This window comes from Ovis canadensis, chromosome 10 (assembly GCF_042477335.2).
Source record: "Ovis canadensis isolate MfBH-ARS-UI-01 breed Bighorn chromosome 10, ARS-UI_OviCan_v2, whole genome shotgun sequence".
Classification (NCBI taxonomy): Eukaryota; Metazoa; Chordata; class Mammalia; order Artiodactyla; family Bovidae; genus Ovis; species Ovis canadensis.
This window is the reverse complement of record NC_091254.1, coordinates 45,879,130-45,900,385: the sequence shown is the minus strand read 5'-3', so window position 1 is coordinate 45,900,385 and position 21,256 is coordinate 45,879,130. Positions and strand designations below refer to the sequence as shown.

Below are 21,256 nucleotides of genomic sequence, written 5' to 3'. Positions count from 1 at the left end.
AATTTTTTTTTATTACATCATAAAATGAAGAAAGCATAGCAGGCAGGCAAGTGTATACTTTAACTCTAGCTGAAAAAGCAGAAAATGCTGTTATCCCTGACTCAAAGTTTGACATACCACCACTTGTTTTTCATATAAAAACAGGGGAGAAATAAAATGAGATTGGAAGGCTGAATGTGATAAAATCCTCATGTTAATTTCAAGCTTATTCTGATTGTTTCTCAAGTCTAAACTATACAAAACACATTTTTTTCTGGAGTTCTTTGGATTGTCTATAAAGGAGGTGTTTTATAAATTCACTCACTAAGAGAAAAGTTGAGATATCTCCGTCTTTGTTACCAATAACATATACAAACCCTCTGACCCTTGAGATTTAAATGGCCAAGAGTGTGCAATAAAGTTATCCATCATAGGGGAATGGAGGTTTTGAAAACTGTTAGCATACTTTCTAAGGCTCATTAAACACTGTCCTTGACTATTGTGTTTGTTGTCAAAATCAGTTTCCTTCTAAATTAAACAATTTGGAATACAATTGCTTTTCATTACACATATTTTGGAGATTAATCCTGCACAGACAATGTGATGGGTGCATTGACTGAACAGTTCTTTTCAATTCTGCTTTTATTGTCATGTTTTCTTACGACTCAATTTACATAGTAAGTATGGGTAATAGCTGGCCTTCCTAAGATTTTACAAACTTCAAAAAAATTCTTTATCACAGATGGAATTAATGCTATAGAAGTTTTGCTGATAGCCAAGCTTCTGGAAGGAAAAGGAACCAATTAAAAGCAGTATGCTGCCACTGGAATTATCTCGATTTTAAAAGAAATAATTGACTGAATGAAGGCTTTTCACTCCAATATGTGGTATTAGAGTCTTCCTTACAAATATCCATGAAAGATTTTAAAGTTATTTGCATCCAAAACCTGAAGAAAATTGGTTTTCATTCTTGGGGCATTTTTACTCATACAATTGCACTAGTTGATTAGAATCTGTATCTTTACGATCATCCAAGATATCACACACCTGATGGAAAAAAAAATAAAACCAAACACCAATTTCTACTGTCAGTTGGCCATTGACCTAACAGGCTTTAAGTGCATATGTGTTGGTGCTCAGTGTGTCCAAGTCTTCGCAACCTCATGAACTGTAGCCCCACCAGGCTCCTCTGTCCATGGAATTCTCCAGGCAAGAATACTGGAGTGGGTTTCCATGCCCTCCTCCAGGGGATCTTCCCAACCCAGGACTGAACCCTCATCTCTTGCATCTGCTGCACTGGCAGGTTGGATTCTTTGCCACTGTGCCAACAGGCTTTACAGTAACTTATGAATCAGCTCATTCTGAAGGACAAGACCAAAACCAAGAAGCAGAAGTTACATGAAACCAAAACTGTCGCCACAAAGTGAAACCACCAGCCGGGAGATGAAACTGATGCAGCAGGTTAAGGGTTAAGGGTCAGACTCCCATCCACGATTCCAGGAAGCTGGCGATGCATCACCCTCATTCATGTGCTCTTCTCATCCCTTTTACAGTCAGCCAACCCTGATTTTTTCCCCTACTTCTATCCCCAGACACCCCCTTCCTTTCACCCCAGGGTCCTGAGGCTCCCTCTGCTCTACAACCTCAGTGTTATTCTTCCACTGAATATTTCTAACATGTTCTACTTGCATTCCAGTCCCCTATGATGAAAAGGCATCTTTTTTGGTTTTAGTTCTAGAAGGTCTGATACATCTTCACAGAATTCAACATTCAAAAAACTAAGATCATGGCCATCTGGTCCCATCACTTCATGGCAAATAGATGCAGAAACAATAGAAACTGTGGCAGACTTTAATTTTCCTGGGCTCCAAAATCACTGCGGACGGTGACTGCTGCCATGGAATTAAAAGATGCTAGCTCTTTGGAAGAAAAGCTATGGCAAACCTAGCATATTAAAAAGCAGAGACATTGTTTTGTCAACAAAGATCTGTATAGTCAAAGTTACGGTTTTTCCAGCAGTCATGTATGGATATGAGATCTGAACCATAAAGAAGGCTGAGCACTGAAGAATTGATGCTTTCAAACTGGTATTGGAGAAGACTCTTGAGAGTCCCTTGGACAACAAGGAGATCAAACCAGTCAATCCTAAAGGAAACCAACCCTGAATATTAATTGGAAGGACTGATGCTGAAGCTGAAGCTTTAATACTTTGGCCACTTGATGCGAAGAGCCAACTTATTAGAAAAGACCCTGATGCTGGGAAAGATTGAAGGCAGGAGGAGAAGGGGATGACAGAGGATAAGATGGTTGGATGGGATCACCAACTCAATGGACACAAGTTTGAGCAAGCTCTGGGAGATAGTAAAGGACAGGGAAGTCCACGGGGTTGCAAAGAGTCAGACACGACTGAGTGACTGAACAACAGCAACATACGCTAAGACAAGGATACAGTAAAAAATAAGACAAACAAGATCACTTCTTTAAAGGGTTTATAACTTAGGATGGATAACAGATAACTAAGTATATAAGGATGCATATAATTTTGTACTTATAGTTTTTTTACAAATGTAAAATTACACTATCTTAGTGGATGATTAAAGGGAAGTGTACCAGAGTCGGGGGAGGGCATCGAATCCTGGGAGTGAACGACTCTCTCAGAAGAATGATGTTGAAGTGAAGACCAGAAGAATTAGTGTGTATTTGCTGAAGCAAATACCAGGGTCTCTTTCTCTCTCTCCTCCAAATCTGCAAACTCTCTGAAACTCATCTTTACTTTGCATACAATTGTTTTCTTTTACCAACCACTCTTAATTCTCTTGCTTCTAAAGCTCTGCTTTCCTTGACCTCTTTGCTGAGAAGAGAGAAACTATTGTCTCTTTCCAATGCCCTGGTTTAGGCTTTTTTTTTTTTTTAAGTCTGGGGTCTACTTGACTTCATTTGCTACTGTGGAAAAAAAGGCACAAGTGAACATTGACTGGAAGATATGCCTAGGTCACATTGTGCTTTTTGAAATCATGGAAGAGACATGGGATGGATGCTAAACAAGGGGAATAAAAGAAAATGATTGGATATGACCAGTTTGTTGTTCAGTTGCTCAGTCCTGTCTGACTCTGGGACTCTACAGCCTGCAGCATGCGGGATTCTACAGCCTGCAGCATGCCAGGCTTCCCTGTCCTTCACTGTCTCCGGGAGTCTGCTCAAACTAATATCCATCGAATCAGTGATGCCATCCAACCATCTCATCCTCTGCCACCCGCTTCTCCTCCTGGATCAGTTTGGCCAGGACTTAACTCGTCCCTCCTCATCTCTTTTCCTAGCCTACAACATGGATGATCCAGAGCCATGGCGAAATGGTTTTCAACACAAATGTTCTTATCCAAGATGGCGAAAACAATTGCAGCAATCATAGCATCACCTTTATGCTTAGACTGCACTGATGTACCTACAAATTAAGGTTCCCAATCGACTGTCTTCTGTGCTGTTTGGGAAGCCTGACCAGCTAAGATTCACAGCTGTGAAGATGAAGCAGAAACCAGCAGTTCTTCTTGAAGAGCTTTCAGCGCTGAGTGGCCCTTTAGGACATGAGTCACTGAGAAATGGATTAGGTGAACACCACCACGTGTTCAAGATTATCTAAGTCAACAAACAAGAGATCATCTCAAAGCTAGGTGCCTTTTGTTTTTAAAGGACACGTTTTTGAGTACAGAGAGTCACGAATTCTTCACTAACATAAGTGAGTCATTTCAGTAAAATTCAGTTCACGTCACAAAATAACACACTTACTCAAGGGTCAACACATAGTACAATAAATACAACCATGTTCCCATCTTGAAATAAAATATAATGGGTTAGTTGACTATAACTGCTTGAGCAGATTTTAAGCGAGTATATTAAAAATGCTCTAAAATAAGAGTCCTCCATGCATGCCGAATTCACACTGGAGGTTGAACATGGACCTCAGATGATGACTGGCAGTGAAACAGACATCAGGAGAATTAAATTCAATATGGTCCGTGCTTTCCTTTGTGAAACTAGAGCAGAAGAGATAGTGTTCCAAGACACTGTCAGAAAACACGTTTCTTTAAAGAAATTTTCCCTCCCAAGTTTGGACTTACTCTTCCAAAATGGTGAGTGAATTACTCCAGCTAAGCAATCCCGTGCCATCTGCTTGCCATAAAGCACACTAAAAATCAACAATTCTGTTTCTACTCTTTAGAATTGTACTACTCCTCTCTGCATGGATATAGAACCACTACATTTAATATCCAGACCAAAAGGACTAAAGTAGAAATTCTTGAAAATTAGCTTGCATAGGAGTTTCCTGTATTTCAAAGTGGCTTTGTGTGGCAAATGCTGGACTTAATGTATTTTTCACTTACCAGCTTTGAGAACAGGAAATGGGGTAAGGAAGTGAGTGGTAGAACCACCTCTAATCTATACCCCAACAATATGTGTCAAATATTCCTTCACTGCAAAAAGTTGTAGGTACACAAATTCCATTCTAGGGCAATAATACAATTACTCAATTCCCATACTTCCCCCCCCTCCCCCTTCTCTAGTTCTAGCAGAATTCCCTATGGAGAAGATTTCAAAGCTATAAAACTTTCCAAATAACAACAGAGAACAAAAATCTGATCTAGCCAGAAACCATAAGTGGAAAAGAGAGTTGGAATTTTCCAGAAAGAAAACAATACCATTAATCACAGATGAAATGCTATAACGCTAGTTTACATTGCCTTTTAAGATGGTTTGTTTGCAATCCCCTCCAATATATGGCTGCCTCTCTGTCTGTTTACATGTATTTTCAGTTTCTCTAATGCCAACTTAGAAAATCATCATAAAAATCCAACAGTATATAGGTCCTCCTCCTTACAGCTTTCATCCAAGCCATGCAGTCTTTTGATCACACTCTCTACTGTCTCCTTGGAACAAGAGATAAAACTCCTCTCTAGATGGCAGAATGGGATTTTTTTTTTCTCCTCAGATTTGAGTAAACATGCTCATATTCTGGTATCAAATATATCCCTCTCAGTGTGGAGAAAGGGAATTCTCCTACACTACTTGGTGGGAAAGTGAGTTGGTGCAGCCACTAAGGAAAAAAGTGTCGGGGTTCCTCAGAAACTAAAAATAGAGTTGCCATGTGATCCAACAATCCCACTCCTGGGCACATAGTCGGAGAAAACTATAATTTGAAAAGATATGTGCCTCTGTGTTCACTGCAGCCCTGTGGTGGCTCAGACAGTAAAGAATCCGCCTACCAAGCAAGAGACCTGGGTTTGATCCCTGGGTCAGGAAGATGCCCTGAAGAAGGGAATGGCTAACCACTCCAGTGTTCTTGCCTGGAGAATTCCATGGACAGAGGAGCCTGGCAGGCTACCGTCCATGGGGTCGCAAAGAGTCAGACGTGACTGAGCAACTAACACTTTCACTTTATTATTATTATACATGCACCCTTATGTTCATAGCAGCACTATCTACAATAGTCAAGACACAGAAATAATCCAAATGCCCATCAACAGATGAATGGAAAAAGATGTGGTGCATATACACAATGGAATACTACTCGGCATTTAAAAAAAAAAAAGCCATTTGCAGCAACATGGATGGAACTAGAGATGATCACACCAAGTGAAGTTAAGTCAGGAAGAGAAATATTACTTACATGTGGAATCTAAAGTATGCCACAAATGAACTTATCGAAAACACGGAAACCAACTTACAGACGTAGAGAACAGATTTGTGGCTGCCAAGGGGTACGAGTGGGTTGGAGGAAGAAAAGGATGGGAGTTTGCAGTTAGCAGAAGCAAACTATTATATACATAGGATAGAGAAACAATAAGGTCCTACTGTATAGCACAGGGAACTATATTCAATACCCTGGGATAAGCCATAATGGAGAAGAATATGAAAAAGAATGTACGCATATGTATAACTGAATCATTTTGCTCTACAGCAGAAATTAATACAACATTGCAAATCAAGTATACTTTAATTAAAAAAAAAACAAACAGTATCCCTAAGTAAAGATCAAAAAGAAGTAAAATGTGCTTTTCTTTTCCTTGCCTTCTTGCAGGTCTGAATGTCTGAAAGAAATGATCTAAGAAGAGACTCAGGCCTTAAACAAACACTACCATTTTTGCTAACCAGACAAGGACTGTCAATCAAACAGGGCCTGCAGAGCCCGCGGTCATACCCATCCCAGACTGATGGGTGCTCGCTCTAGCACAATGCCCTTGGACAGTTGTCTTTTTCTCCTGGGCCATAATTTTTTTTACTCTTAATGCTGAACACCAAAAATACTGGAGTGGGTAGCCACTTCCTTCTCCAGGGGATCCTCCCGACTCAGGGATAAACCCAGGTCTCCCGCATTGCAGGTGGATTCTTGACCAGGTGAGCCACAAAGGAAGCCCCCCATAACAGCTTTTTAATCTTAACGCAGAACACCAAGAATATCAGAGTGGGTAGCCATTTCCTTCTCCAAGGGATATTCCTGACCCAGGGATAGAACCCAGGGGTCCTGCATTACGGACGGAGCCACAGGGAAGCCTAATATAATAAATAACTTTTTATTCTAAATACTGAAAACCAAACTCCTTGCTTTTCCTTAATTCCTAGATTCCATCATTCAAGATCTTTCAGATAATTGCTGGTGGTGAGAGTACTGATTTCACAATCAGACAGATCTAGGTTTCCTGGCCTGGACACCCCATCAGAATGTAACATCCATGGTTTCCATTCATAAAACAAAGTTAAAAGTATGCAAACGGATGGTCGTTTCTGAAAAGGTTCATGGCGACATGCACATTCCGCCCCCAAAGACAGAGTTCTCCCCAGCCCCAGCTCATGAAGCATCAGGGTCCTCCCCTTGACTCCAGCTTCATTAAGAAAAAACTCCAGAAAAAAAGAAAAAGAAAAGGCTCCAGGTCTTTGTGGCTTCTGGGATCTATAATGCAAAAAGCAGACATTCCCAGGAACAACCCGGCAGAGGGCAGCCCGGCCTGTCCAGGGACCAACCTGATGCAAAGGAATCAAAGTGCCCGCCAGCCTCAGCCGTCCCCCTGTGCAGGCTCAGGTCATTTAGAGCCCCATGTGGGAGAGGAGTTTGGGAGCCTATGGAGAGTCATGTTCTTAATGGCTTTGGAGATCCTTCTCCGACTTGAATTTTTTGGAAGGGCCTTGAATAACCCATGATAGGAAAACCCAGATGATAGAAATTCTGTCTTAATGGAGCCTGCTGCACGCAGCAGTGGAACCTCCCAGGGCCGCCACAGGCCACCGTCGCAGTGGTCTCACAGTCTTTGGAGCTGGCAAAGCTCCAAGGAGAGAATGGTTTGGATGGAGGAGAAAGACCAGCACAGCCTCAGCCATGCTCTTTCCCTTCTCCTTTTTTCTTTAGGCTGTAAGGTATGCTAAGAGGAGAGGGATTTGGGGTCTGATAGAACCAGATTGAAATGATTCCAATTCAGGGAAATTATTTAACTCCGCTAAGTCATGCTTGACTCTTTGTGACCCCACGGACTGTAGCCTGCCAGGCGTCTCAGTCCATGGGATTCTCCAGGTAAGAATACTGGAGTGGGTTGCCATTTCCTTTTTCAGGGGATCTTCCAACCCAGGGCTCAAACCCATGTCTCCTGCAGGTCCTGCACTGACAGGTGGATTCTTTACCACTGAGTCACCAGGGAGGCCCATCTTTACTTAAGTATTAATTCTTAGGCATTCTGTGATCTTAGGAAAAGTACTTAATTTACCTAAGCCTCAGTTTTCTCATTGGAAATGGCAACCCACTCCAGTATTCTTGCCTGGAAAATCTCATGGACAGAAGAGCCTGGCAGGCTACAGTCCACAGGGGAGCAAAGAGCTGGACATGACTTAGCAACTAAATGATAACAACAGTTTCTCATATGTAAGAGTATTGTGCCTACCTCTTGGGACTGAGCAATATAATAAGTATGGGTCAAAGTGCCTGACAATCCATAACGGTGAGTTGCTTCCCTGCCCTCTCCCCTGACACAGAGCCACACCATGTTCCCCAGAAGATGACGATCAGAGAGCCTCTGATGTAAGCCCCAGGAAGCTGCAGAGCTGCCTACACTCACAACCTGAAGGGCCGCTGTCCCCTCAGCCCCTGCCGGTGCCATGGTGTTCATGAGAGGCTGGGGCCATGCTAACCGTGGCCCATGTCCTCTGATCAAGAGAGTTATAAATAGGAGGCTCTTCCACTGGACCAGCGGTCTTTAGGGACAAGGCATTACTCACTATTATTTTCTTGGCCAAACTACAGCCTAAAATCCAGACTGAATCTAAGGGTTCAACCCCTGGGTTGGGAAGATCCCCTGGAGGAGGGCATGTCAACCCACTCCAGTATTCTTGCCCAGAAAATCCCATAGACTGAGGAACCTGGCGGGCTACAGTCCATGGGGTGACAAAGAGTTGGAGACAACTGAAGCAACTTGGCATACTGAAAGGAAGGGCTAAGCACCAAACAGCACTTTCCCCTGCTTCATTGATACAATTTTATCAACTCCAGGCACATACCTAGTCTTTCATATCTAAAGCTAACAATCCAAGTTATCATTTCAGGTTCTATATACCTTAAGTTAATGAAGTAGATTTATGAAAGATATAAAAATATTTCATGGGCTTAGGAAGATGTGGACATGAGACCTCACTGTAAGGAGGGATACAGGATATACTCGAGATTTTTCCAACCTACAAAGGTTTCCAAATTTACACTGTTTAAAAAGTTCTTGCTTAATCTACACTTTCATTCATCTGTTGCCTGAAGAAGATGTGGACATGAGATCTCACTGTAAGGAGGGATATAGAATATACTCGAGATTTTTCCAACCTACAAAGGCTTCCAAATTTACACTGTTTAAAAAGTTCTTGCTTAATCTACACTTTCATTCATCAGTCGCCTGAAGTAGAGCAGCAGCTTCTTGTCCTTTGTCTCCTTGAGGATTGCACCCACAGCCCCAGCACCAACTTCCATCCAGAGAGAATCAAATTCCCCACCCCTCTGACCTAGGACGGCTCTGACCATCCCAGTATGGCAGGAATGGCATTATAGGGGTAACAAGGCTTTGTCAACAGTTCAGATGGCTTCCGCCCCCAGGAAGGAGGCCAGGCTAGATGACTGGGTGGCAAAGGCTGCGTGCAGGAGGGAGGCCCCCATGACAGCCAGTGCTTTGGGGCCAGCTGCAAAGCCAGGGGACCATGACTGCGTGAATGACCCAGCTGAGCCACACCCAGACTTCTAACCCACGCACTCATGAGACATAACGGATTCTTGTTGTAGCCCACTGTAATGTTTGGGGGCAGCTTGCTATGTGGCAAGACATGACAGACACAAATGCTATCATGACTCAGGCCCGAGAAGCAGTGATTCACCCACGGGGAAGGGATATGCTCTTTCTGCATCCCAAAGTGTCCAGAGCTCACACAACACTGGGTCGTAAATGCCCTATAGGTGCCCCCCCGAGATGCCCTCAGGGAGGAGCAGCGGCTTACTCTCTTGGAGTTTCACAAGAAGGGTCCCTGCAACCATGGTTCTGCCTGGCGTAAGGCCAGCTCTGTCTGCAACAGGGCAGCGACTTCACTCTCCCCTGGGAACAGGCTCCTGACAAGTCCCAGTCAGCAGAGCATACTGCTCCAACAGGGAACCATTCAGCCACCCAAACGGGGATGCTGGTCCCAGCAGAGGAATTCAGACACAGAGGCTCAGTCAGACCCACAAAGCATTGCCAGGGTTCTCCAGTCTCGTGCAGGGTTCCTTAGAGGGAAGCAAGGCTGGACCATGGAGTGTGGGTGGAGGTCAGGTCAATAACACGGCATCTTTCCAAGGACTCTGTAGGCATGTACCCACATTTCTGTGGAGGACAGGCTGAGTGTCCCACGGTATGAGTCAGAGGAGGAGGACTATGGTAATCTCACTGTCTAGACCAGCAATTCACATATGATGTGAATGGCTCCTAACTCACATATGATGCTCTGCAAAACAGACCTGCTCACCCCAAGCACTTTATCCCAGAATTCCTCTGTTAACATGGACTCTTCCTCATAGATACAGTTTCCTCACCTCGTGTTAGGTGTCTAGTAATAGTTGTGTCCAACTCTTGAGAGTCCACTATGGACTGTAGCCTGCCAGGCTCCTCCATCCATGGGATTCTCCGGGCAAGAATACTGGAGTGGGTTGCTCTTTCGTCCTCCAGGGGATCTTCCCCACCTAGGGATCTAACCTGCATCTATCTCTTGTATCTCCTGCACTGCCAGGTGGATTCTTACCACTGCGCCACCTGGGGAGCCCTGCTAGATGTCTAGTAATGATTTAATTTAGTGCCTTTTCCAGATTGGCTCTGGGGCACGTACCTCTAAGGTGGCCAGGCCTCTCACCTGACCCCTAGGGCAGGGAGTTTTTAAATTTTTAATTGGAGGAAAATTGCTTTACAATGTTGTGTTGGTTTCTGCCATACAACAATGCAAATCTGTCATAATTTTTTATATATATATATATATATCTTCTCCCTCTTGAGCTTTCCTCCCCTCCCACCCATCTAGGTCATCACCGAGTACCAGGCTGGGCTCCCTGTGCTCTATAGCAGCTTCCCGCAAGCTAGCTATTTCACACACGCAAGTGTATACATATCATTGCTACTCTCCCAATTTGTCCCACTCTCTTCTTCCCCCTCTGTGTCCACAAGTCTGCTCTCTACATCTGTGTCTCCATTCCTTCCTTGCAAATAGGTTCATTAATACCATTGTTCTAGATTCCACAATCACATGTTAACATCGGCTATATTCAGTTGCAGTGAGGCGGATGAACCTACAACCTGTTGTACAGAGTCAAGTTGATCAGAAAAGACAGACTTTCAGAGCATGGACTCTGCCTCAGGCCTCAGCACCACCAGGGATCTAGTTAGAAGTGCAGATACTGGGCCCCACCCAGGCCTACTGAATCAGGGCCCAGCACTGCCCTTCAAGCTCTCCAGGTGACTTGAATCATGATAGTACGATGCCCTTAACCTCGCCACCCACTGGAATCACCTGGGAGCTTTGACATGACTGATGCCTGGGTCCCACTCAAAAACTCGTGATCGATCGGCTTGGTGAGAAGTACAGCCATGACGAGAGGATTCTAAAAATAAAGCTCCTCATATGATTCTAATGTTGAGTCAAGGCTGGGGAGCCTAGAGAAAAGGGTTTCACGAAACTCTGCTGGAAGCCTAATCACTGATCAATGCCTGTCAAAGGAGGCCGCGAGCTCAAGGGGTTTCATATCTGCATATAATGGAAGCCAAGGCTTTTCATTTGTACAAGGTTCACTTCAGGCCTCTTTTTCACCAAAGACCCTGATCACTGTTAAACTTTGCTTGTGTTGACCATATGGGTGGGTCTGTGGTTTGAAAGGAAACACATTCACACTCGTTAAATAGAAGGACAGACAGCCTGGCTAAGAAAAGGACCTGTAAGCAGCGGTGGTAACCTGTGAGAAGGCAAAAGCGTTTGCCAAGATCTGCAATAATGAGGCGAGGAAGAAGGCAAGTGTCTGGCATTTCAAGCCAGTAGGACGCACACAGGTTTATTATCATCTGCAGGACAGGACGATGGGCCGGTGACGTGCCCTTGACAACGGCTTACAGAGAGCGGATGCCCACCGTCCCACCTTTTTACACCAAGCGACTTTGTTTCAGAAGCAAAGGCCTTGTAAAACTTTTATTTGTGGTCAAAAGCCATCTATTTAATGCCTTTTTATTGTATTGAATAGTATTTTTCACCAGACCCTTACTTTCTAAGACCGAGGGTCTGGTGAGCCCCGGTATTCATGTTTGCTCTGATGACAGGTCTACGCTAAATCTAAGAGTTTGGGGTGGGGGGAGTCTTGCAGGAGGTCACAGGTGGCCCAACAGAAGACAGAGCCCAGGAACAGCACGGGACCAGAGGCTCCTGGCAGGCCTGGGCCTCGTCCCTTGGTCACACAGGTCAAGGTCATCACTAAGATGTTGGTGAAGAAGAGTGAGACTCTGACATCAGAGTTAAGAACCCTTTACTAAAATCAGTATTTCTCCATTTCTAATGTGCAAAATCATATCTGGGAACCTTATTAATATGCAGGCTCTGATTCACTAGGTTCCTAGGGGATGCTGGGCCATGGACCACACTCTAAGAAGCATGTTGTGGGCATGTGCAGAGGATGGAGGTGGGAATGGTAGCTGGGGAAGGGAGGCACCAGCTTGAGGCTGGATCAGGGCATCCCAGATTTTTTCAGAACACGTTTCACCCCTAGCAGGCTGATCCTGCCAGGAACCCAATGTGCGTCAATAGTTGAGGAGGACCTATTCTAAGGAAAGAGGAAGCTAGGCGACTAGCATCGAGGCTCCTTTAAAACAGAGGCTTGATTCTGAGTGTGTCTTTGTCATTCAGATCTGCAACAGGGTGCAGCACCCAGTGACTCAGGTTTGAGTCTATCCAAGAACAAGTAAGTTAAAGCAATAAATAGTTGTGGCTTATAGTACAGTAAAAATGGTACAGAGCACTGTGGGGTAAAGACAAAGGAGGGCCTGGCCTCTCACTCATAGAGGCTGGGACAGAAGGGCTGCACGGGCGCCCCCCACCCAGCCTTGCTGGCCCAGAGGCCTCAGGGAAGCATTGTGACCAAACCGGACACAGGCATCTCAGAGTTGAACAACCCAACTCATTACCCAGATCTTAACTACTCCCAACAGAAGACAAATACTGTCTGTTGAGAGACAGCTTCTTCAAGGAATACACTGTTAACTGAGCTCCACGAACAGGCAGGGGTACTGATGACCCGGAATAAATTCATAGCTGGCCAGAGAGATCTCTTCCTTGAAATGATAGTGTGGCTACATTCCTTTATTCCAACATTTACTAAGTGCATCCATGCCAGGCACGAAACTAGGCACCAGGGATCTAAGGAGAGCCAGGACACGGGCCCTCCACTCCAAAGAGCGAGGGCAGACACACGAACAGAATACTAACCATGCAAGATGAGAACAGGAGGAGGGGCTGACGCAGGGGCTATAAGAGGAGACTACACACACCAGAAGAAACCGGATCTTCAGTCTGGGGCTACAAGAAGGAGCTCGCTGGGCCAGGAATTTCTCAGCTGACTTTTGAAGGCAGGGGAAGAAAAGGTGCAGAGAGAGAAAAAAGGGTCTTGCAGGCAAACAGCACGAGACGTGGCGAGACGTGGAAAGCCCATCTAAAGAACGGTGAGTTAGTTCTTTGATGAGGGTAGTTTGTGTGGCTGGGGCACGGGGGGGGGGGGTGTGGAGGGGGAAGTGGTAAGAGATGAAGCCAGTGCCATAGCCACAATTATTCGAGCCGCAGCAGTTCAAAGGGAGGATTCCAACTGCTCGCAAGAAACATTAGTCTTCTCACCAAATCTTTCAGTCTACTATAAGCAGCCATCATGTTGATATTCTTAATTAAACTCCTTAGGGACTTTAAAGTTTTTTCATATTAAAAAAAGATGCCAGCTTGGTTTAATAAATTACAGCATAGCCATAACATGAAACCCTACACAGTCATTAAAACTACTATTGTAAAGTATTAATGGTGATGTGCTAAAATATGAACAATGTTTTAAATTTAAAAGGGAATTTAAATAGATTTTTTTTTGCCCACTGGGGAGCATATAAACACACATCTACCACTATAATATGTTCATATGATCCTAATTTTATGTGAGTAAAAATATGTATTCATGTATTGATAGGAAAGAAGAATATATTTGATAAAATGAGGAAAAAATGAGGTTTTTTAAAAAGATGCCAACGTTTAAAAAGAAATCTTAGCACACACATATTTGAACATCTCTACTTTGTTTGGGGTAGAGGAAATACAAAAATGAAGAAATGTTATCTGTCAGTTGAACACCAGGTTCTATTCCTGGGTATGCCACCAGCCAGCTGTTGACCTTGGAAAAAAAAAAACCATTAAACTGCTCATCTCTGAAAGGAGTCTATGGACCCGTGAGATTCCACCGAGCACTCACAGTGCATGCATTTGTGAAGTGAGAGCAGATCTCTCAAGGAGCTCAGAATCAAGGAAAGGAGCAATAATCAGACATGGCTCTCCAGCAGCCAGCTTTACCAAGACTGATGGGAAATCCCCAGGAATTCTTGACATCCCCCCACATCCGCCCAGCAGCAATGCAGGAAATCTAGTCCACTATCTTCAGCAGACTCAATGGGACCATTTCCTTAATGAAACCCCCCTGCAGTCCCAGATACTAAGCCAGAGGCTTTCCTTTCAAGCCCTCTCTCCATCACCCCATTCCTCCCATTTCCTTCCCCTCCCTTAATCTGGTATAAAAATCCAGTCCTTTCATCAGCAGCATGCAATTTCCAAGGCACCCAAGTGTGTGAGGAATCAACAATGAACCTGGAAAGCATCTGGCAGGAGATCTTGTCATTCCTTGCAAGCTGCCCCAGAAGACTGAGGCCAACGGATCAGAACAGACTGTCCCACAAGGTCCTTTAAACCAAACCCAACAGATGTTTTTAACCATTCCTGATGATACATTTTTACTTAACAAAAATTAAGCCCGGTGTTATTTCAAATGTTCTTCCTCCCCTAGCCACAATGAAAAATCATGATATTTACCTGATATCCAACTCCTGACTATGCAATTGAACCAAGACCCAGACTAATGCCAGCCAGCTCTGCATTTAACACCCAGGTGCCAAGAGAGTTTCCTTCACTCTCTTCTCACACTTACTCGCATGTACATCTCAATTTAAAGCACTACAGAAGCTACTTACACTGTTATTTCTTCTTGATGTGCAGAATTCCCAAGCCAGAGTAAACATCGGTTAAAACTTTGTGATCAACTGGGTAACCTTCCTCAAAGACACCATTTGTTTTTTGGTTGATATAAAACTGTTTTGGGGGCAATATATCATTTTGAATTTCTATACTGTATGCATTCAAAGGAGATTAAAAACCAAGCAATTCTTTGGTCTGTTCTAAAAAGTCATATAAAATAGGTTCACACTTAAATAAGAGGTTTGAGCATCCTTGTTGAAATCAGAAACTCTTTTTAAGTTATTTGGGGAGCAAATAGGATTAATTAAAAAGCCAAGAAATATATATGGGTTTTTAAATGACTGGTCTCCTTAGAAGAGATCATGGAACTAGAGTTATGCATCAGACTCTATTTCATAAAGATTCTGTTAGTGGGGTGGGGGGAAACCCCAAACCCAAGATCATGATCAGTACTGGCCTGGGCATCCTCTAACAGCTCAGTTCTTTGAAACCTGATAAAGAGAAAGCTAATCGGCTAGAATCAGGTGTGTTTCACTAGTGACTAAGCAAATCCAACATGATTACTAATAGCAGGGTAAAGTCCGCTCATCCTTTCAGCCCCAGTTCTAGCATCGCGGGGTTTAAGGGAGGGAGAAAAAGATACTGTTCGGTATATTTCCTGGAATCATTCATTGATTTTTGAGAGTTGGCGAAGTTTCCCTAGAAGTAACCACTTAACATTTGAATTTTACATAGGAAAACACAAAACTGACTTATTGCTAATGTCGACTTACAAAACGCACAACATGCGAGTTGCCAGTTTAAGTTTTATTTGGGACAAAATGAGGACTGCAGCCCGGGAGACAGCTCTGAGAAACTGTTCCCAAGAAGCAGGGCGGAAAGTCAGTGTATATGAAATTTTGGTGACAGGGGAGTACATGAAACCAGCCACATTATTCTTCCAGAAGGTTTCTACTAGTCTCATGAAGCTGTTGCTGGTCACGAGGAACAGTCATCAGCATGGAGGATTTTAGTAATTGTCGAGATATGGGGAGATACAAGAATTGGGCTCATAAAATCAGCTCCTGAGAATATCTAACTATCTGAAGACCTGTCCTGCCAGTCTTTCCCCCAGCACAGGGTGCCTCACTCATGCTCTCCACCCTGAACTCCTTCAGGGGGTGTTGAAGGTCAGCAGCTGCATTAGCACATGATTTAATCCTTGTGGAGGTAGATGGTGAGCACCCAGGGCAAGTGCCAATTTGTAGTTGACACTCACTAGAAAAGCAACTGGATAGCCTATCACAGAATTTAACAGGGAAAGAAAAAACTTAAAATAGTAAATAAACAAGGTCAAAGTATTCAGGAACTAGAGTAGGCGACCACCTACAATTTATCTGCAATGTGATCCATCATTTGGAACACCAAAGGTGCTATGTAATTAACATTCCAAACGTGCAATTCTGGGAAAACAAAACCAAGAAAGTGTGGCTTCATAAACTTTGGTGAAAACAAGAAGAATTGCTATGCAAATTAGCTGGCTTTTGAAACGTTACATTCATTTTGGAAGTGAGAATTTTTGTCATGTACGTTTTGATTTTATATCATTAGCTCCCCTCAGGAAATTTTCGAGTGAGGCATTTCCAATTAGTTGTAGCAAGTTGTACATGTTAGCTGCTCAAAAACCAAGAAAAATGGGGAGTTGACCAAAAGGGTCTGTGGCTTTTGCAAAGGTGTGGTGCCTTAAAATATGAAAATGAGATTTTGAGCTGGAGAAATGAAGACTAGTATCCTTTTTAGAGGAAGAGTTTGCAATAAAGAGGACCTGGAAGTATATGAATTATTGATGTGTTTTTATTTCCCAGGATATTTGGAAGAAGGTAAATACATTTTTTTCCAGGGGAAGGCCATTATCTCCTGTATTAAAGAACCTCTGATTATTTTATATCTCAGTGCACACCTACACACTATTAATAACTCATAATATTACATAGCACCCAACAGTGAGCAGAGCTGGCACTTGAAAAATCCACAGGGCGGAAACTTGGCCCCTATCTGGACACCATTCTCTATAGAGAGGAGCCCTTTCGGTCAGTCTGAAAGCCCTGAAGAAGTTTAGAAAGCAGGTAGCTGATTGTCTTACAGGGAGACAGCTGTGCACCCTTGGGAGAAGCCTGTGTGGTTTGCAAAGTCCCCATTAGCACTTACAAACCCCAGCAGCTGACAGAACTTTTCCTGTACACCCAGGTGAAGACATTCTCACCATGCCAACGTTTTTCTCCTGCTTTCTCCCTATAACACATATGTATAAAAATGTTTTTTTAAAATTCACAAAAGAGTTCCAAGATTTCTGCCTCATTTAAGTAAAATCCAAGAGGAATCATACAAGAATCTCACTAGCGGTTAGGAAAAGCTTCCACAGATCTAAGCTGCTTTTAACCACGGACAGAGCTATCCTTTGCTAGTTTTTGAAACAAAATAAATCTGTGAAGCAGAAAATCCAATAAAGCATATACATTTTCCTCCATGTTTTTGATTCACAGTAATTTACCTAGATTTACTTTTACATTATAGACAGATGGACTTCATGTAATTAAAACGCTCCAAGCAATTATATTTCAAAATACCATGACTTTGCAAACCCCCAAATGTATTTTTGAAGTAAAAAAGCAGTACTCCACTTAATATAGTTGTTTTAGCAACACTTCCAGTTTAAAGCGCCTTCTCTCCAATTACAAATCCGTTTTGCCTCTCGGTTTAACAGTTTCATCCATCTAACTGGAAGTAGTACTTGTTATTTAGAAACTGAAGGATTACTAGTCTTCCCACTGACAAAGAATATTTAACTGTTACTACCTTTTGAGTTTAACAAACATTAAAAAATATATATGCCAGCCCTCTGGCTTTCCTTCTCAAGAATCTTTGCAATAACTTATTTTATGTTACTGCATGTTAGTTCATATTATACCTTTGCCCCAGGACGCTTAAAAGCCAGGCGCTCCAAAACCTGGCTCCCTGCGCCCACCGAGGCTGAACCAGGGGTCTTGGCCACTAAGCAGAAACGGCGAGTTCGAGCCCCTAAATGCCCTAGAGTTTTGGCGCCCCAGTGGGGGCAACCTTCTGGTCCCGCAGCCAGTTTCCCCAACACCCGGCAAAGGCGCGGACCTCACCGATTCCTCAAATCGCATCTTTTGTTCCAAATCGTTCCCTTTCGGAACTTAAAAAACTAGACTTGCAATTCTGAAACTTAACGGGATTTGGGTCCCCGACTGCCCTTGGCACGGTCACTCAGGTCGGGGACCCTGGCCGAGTCTCCACTCCGGTGGCTGCGCGCAGCGCGCTCAGGAGCCGCGAACCACGAGCGGCGGCGAGGAGTAGACGCCGGGGAACGTTCCCCGGGACGCGCGGGCTCGGGAGCCCTGAGTGGCTCGAAGGGTTCCAGCTGTCGCCATCTCCTGGGATCTGTGTGCTCCCGCCGGGCACGCGATCCCCTCCCCAAGGGCTCACCTCCTTCCTTCGGGAGGTGCTACGTCGCCGTCAGTGTCCAACATCGCCTAGCCCCCGGGCAGCCTCGCGGGCATCCTCGGAGCCGCTGTCCCGGGGGGGCCCCCGCGGACCCGGCCAGAACCTCTGGGAACAGGCTCTGGATGTCTGGCAGGTCCGAGCTCGCGGCACTCCCTGAGCCCAGAACCGGGTTGGGGGTCAGTTGGCTTGCGGGAGGTCTCCAGGCGCCAAGGGGCCGCCTCAACGCGGAGCCACGGGCGGCGATGCTCCCGGACTCCAGATAGCGGCTCTCCAGGGGCGCCCACCCCGACGGCCCGCCGGAGGAGAAAGAACGTCACGGCCCCAGGCGGCTAAACCGCAAATAGTGTCCCGATCCCCTCGGAGCCCTGCTCCCCTCCCCCCGGGGGGGCGGCTCCAGGCCGCGCCTCACCTGTGACCAGCAGACCGCCAAGCAGCGCGCACAGCAGGACCCCGGTGTCCCAGCAGCTGACCATGGTGAGCGCGACGCGGCCTGCTCGCCCGGTGCCCGCGCTCCTCGCTGGCGCCCACCGCAGCCGGTTCCTTCTCGCTCCGCCGCCGCCGCCGGCCCTGCTCCCCGGGCTCCCCTCTCCGCAGCCCCAGCGAGAGACAGCCACTTCCCCCGGTAATCCTCGGAGCCCGGCGTTCTCTGGCCGTTGCGTTCCAGCCCCGGAGCCCGTTCCGAGCCGCCGCCGCCGCCGCCGCCTGGGAGGAGCCAGGAGGAGTGTCGCTCCGGCGCGCTCCGAGCCTCCGCCGGACCTCGATGAAGAGGAGCCGAGGGCGGGGGCGATTTTTAACCTTTCCCCGGCCCACTTCCTACCCCGGCACCTCCTTCCAGTGACGTCAAGGGGTCCCCCACCCCTCATCCGCCTCCCCACCTACCCTCTTCCTCCGGGACCTGACTCCCTACGGCTCGGGAGTGGGCGGGGGCCGCGGCGGGCGGGGGCGGGAGCGCGCGTGGGGTGGCGCGGGCGGCGGCGCCCCGGGGGCACCGACCTGCAGGTTCAGGGTCCTGGCTCCGAGCTCCTGCCCCTCTCCCCTCCTCCTCCCCTTCGCTCTCAGGAAATCCTTGCTGTCTCCCTCCGCCCGGCTTACTCAGCCCTGGGGGCCGCCCGAAGCTGGGAAGGGGACGGGGCTGGCCCTCCACTGCCCGGCCCCCGGGGCGGAAAGTCCGACCCTGGGAAGCGAGCCGCGCCTCCGAGACGGTGTCCTTGGCACGGAGGGGCGAGGCGCAGGCCGGCTCCCTCCCGGTTTCCATGCTCTTCCCGCGCCGTCCCGCCGCCCGCCCCCTCCCCCTCGACTCCCCCGACTGTCCCCAGACGTCTAGGACGGCGCCGGACACCCTGGGCACAGGGGTCCGCGCCAGGAGCGCCCGCGGGACCCGACACTTGGCTGGCACCTTCGAGATGACCGCGAAGCCGCCGGGGTCCCTGGGGAGCGCGTCTGTGTCTTTTCGGCCTCACAGATGAACCCGCCCAAGTCATTTCCTAAACTCGCCGCTTCTAGAAGCAAAACAAGCAATAACATCACGATACCTTTTGAAAGGCCGAAACGTGAAGCTGCTCCTGCAACATTCAAGGGCCGAGCGCTTGAACTCGATTAAATGCTCGAAAAGAATCTTTTCTGACGGCAGCTTGCTCCGCAAGGCGAGTGATTCCACTGCTCTTCGAACAAAACCCAGTGAAATTAACGTGAGACACTAGATCATTTGCGATGACACTAATTCCACCTCGTTCCCCAATTATGTCTCCATTACCTCATAGGCTGATATCGTCCCAGGCTCCACGGAGCAGCCCAGTCTTGCCCCTGTAAATACCGCTGGTTTGAAAAATACTGCCAGATAGTCACGATAAAAGGAGTGTGAAGGCTCCTAAACCTGGGGCCAGCGACTCTTCCTGAAGGACTGGACGGCCTCCCGCCTGACAAGGTTAGGCAGACTGGAGTTGCCACACCTGTGGGTGGCAGGGCAAGGAGAGGTCCCCGCCGCGGGCGCTCCACGAGGGAACAGCGCACTGGGCGATGGGGCGCGGGAGTCGGAGCCCCACGCGGCTCCAAGGGGAGAAACACCACTCGGAACCTGGGCGCGCGTATCAGCTTCTCCACTTTTGCTGCTTTTCCAGGGCTCCTTTCTCTCTCCTCCCTCAAGCCTGACTCCTTCAAAACCGCAGTATCATTCCGCGAACACTTCGTTAATTACGAATCGCGCAGGGTTAGAGGCTGATAACTGATCTTTCTTGCGACTGATCCCCCCACCTTCGGTCACAGTCTGGGACACACCTGCAGAGCCGAGGTGTCCCTCTTGCCTCACTTCAGAGGTGCTTGTCCGTCCCATGCTCTATCCCCAGAAGCGGCTCTGCACAGCCCCTCTTGGAGCCGCGCATCTTGTTAGGGCCAAAAACGCCGAGATGGGAAGATGTCTTCCCGGGGGCTTAGTTCTGGAGAGGAGATTGATGCGTCAAGAGTATATGACATGACAGTTCGAGGATGCCAGTGCTGGAGGGAGCTTGAGTCCAAGATGGGCACAGAGATGAGGCGGTCTTTCCAAGAGCTCAGGAATGTTTCTTAGGAAAGACACTTAGCTGACTCCGGGGTGGGGTGTGTGTGTTGGTGGTGGCGGCGGGCGGGAGCAGTCCATAGGACAATCTATAAAAGTTTTTTTCAACCCTTCAAATGTTATTTGAGACACAACCCTCCACATGCCTGCTGCCAGAAATGCATCTACATCGAGTTTATTTGTGAAGCCAGAAGGGCTATTTGATGGACAGCTGAAACAATTTCATAACCTCAGACGTCCATCAGCAATACTAGTATATTGTACATGCTCTGTCGCTCAGTCGTGTTCCCACTCTGCAAATCCATGGACTGTAGCCCTCCAGGCTCCTCTGTCCGTGGGATTCTCCAGGCAAGAATACTGGAGTGGGTTGCTGTGCCCTCCTCCAGGGGATCTTCGCCACCGAGGGATGGAATCAGCATCTCCTCCATCTCC

At 46.6% G+C, this 21,256-nt stretch overlaps 1 protein-coding gene across 2 annotated transcripts in view; it reads right to left on the bottom strand.

Annotated features, from left to right (window-relative positions):
- Window positions 1–19,544, bottom strand: part of FLT1 (fms related receptor tyrosine kinase 1) — a 207,910-nt gene extending 188,366 nt beyond the window's left edge. The window contains exons 1-2 of one of the 2 annotated variants that reach the window (XM_069601657.1): window positions 19,153–19,544; window positions 18,683–19,029 (exon numbers count right to left, since the gene is read on the bottom strand). In XM_069601657.1, the coding sequence (XP_069457758.1) occupies window positions 18,683–18,746 (64 nt within the window). In that variant the 5' untranslated portion in view covers window positions 18,747–19,029; window positions 19,153–19,544. Of the gene's footprint in view, window positions 1–18,682; window positions 19,032–19,152 lie in introns of those variants that run through there. The other variant, XM_069601656.1, reaches the window with a different exon arrangement.
- Window positions 19,545–21,256: the final 1,712 nt, after the last annotated feature.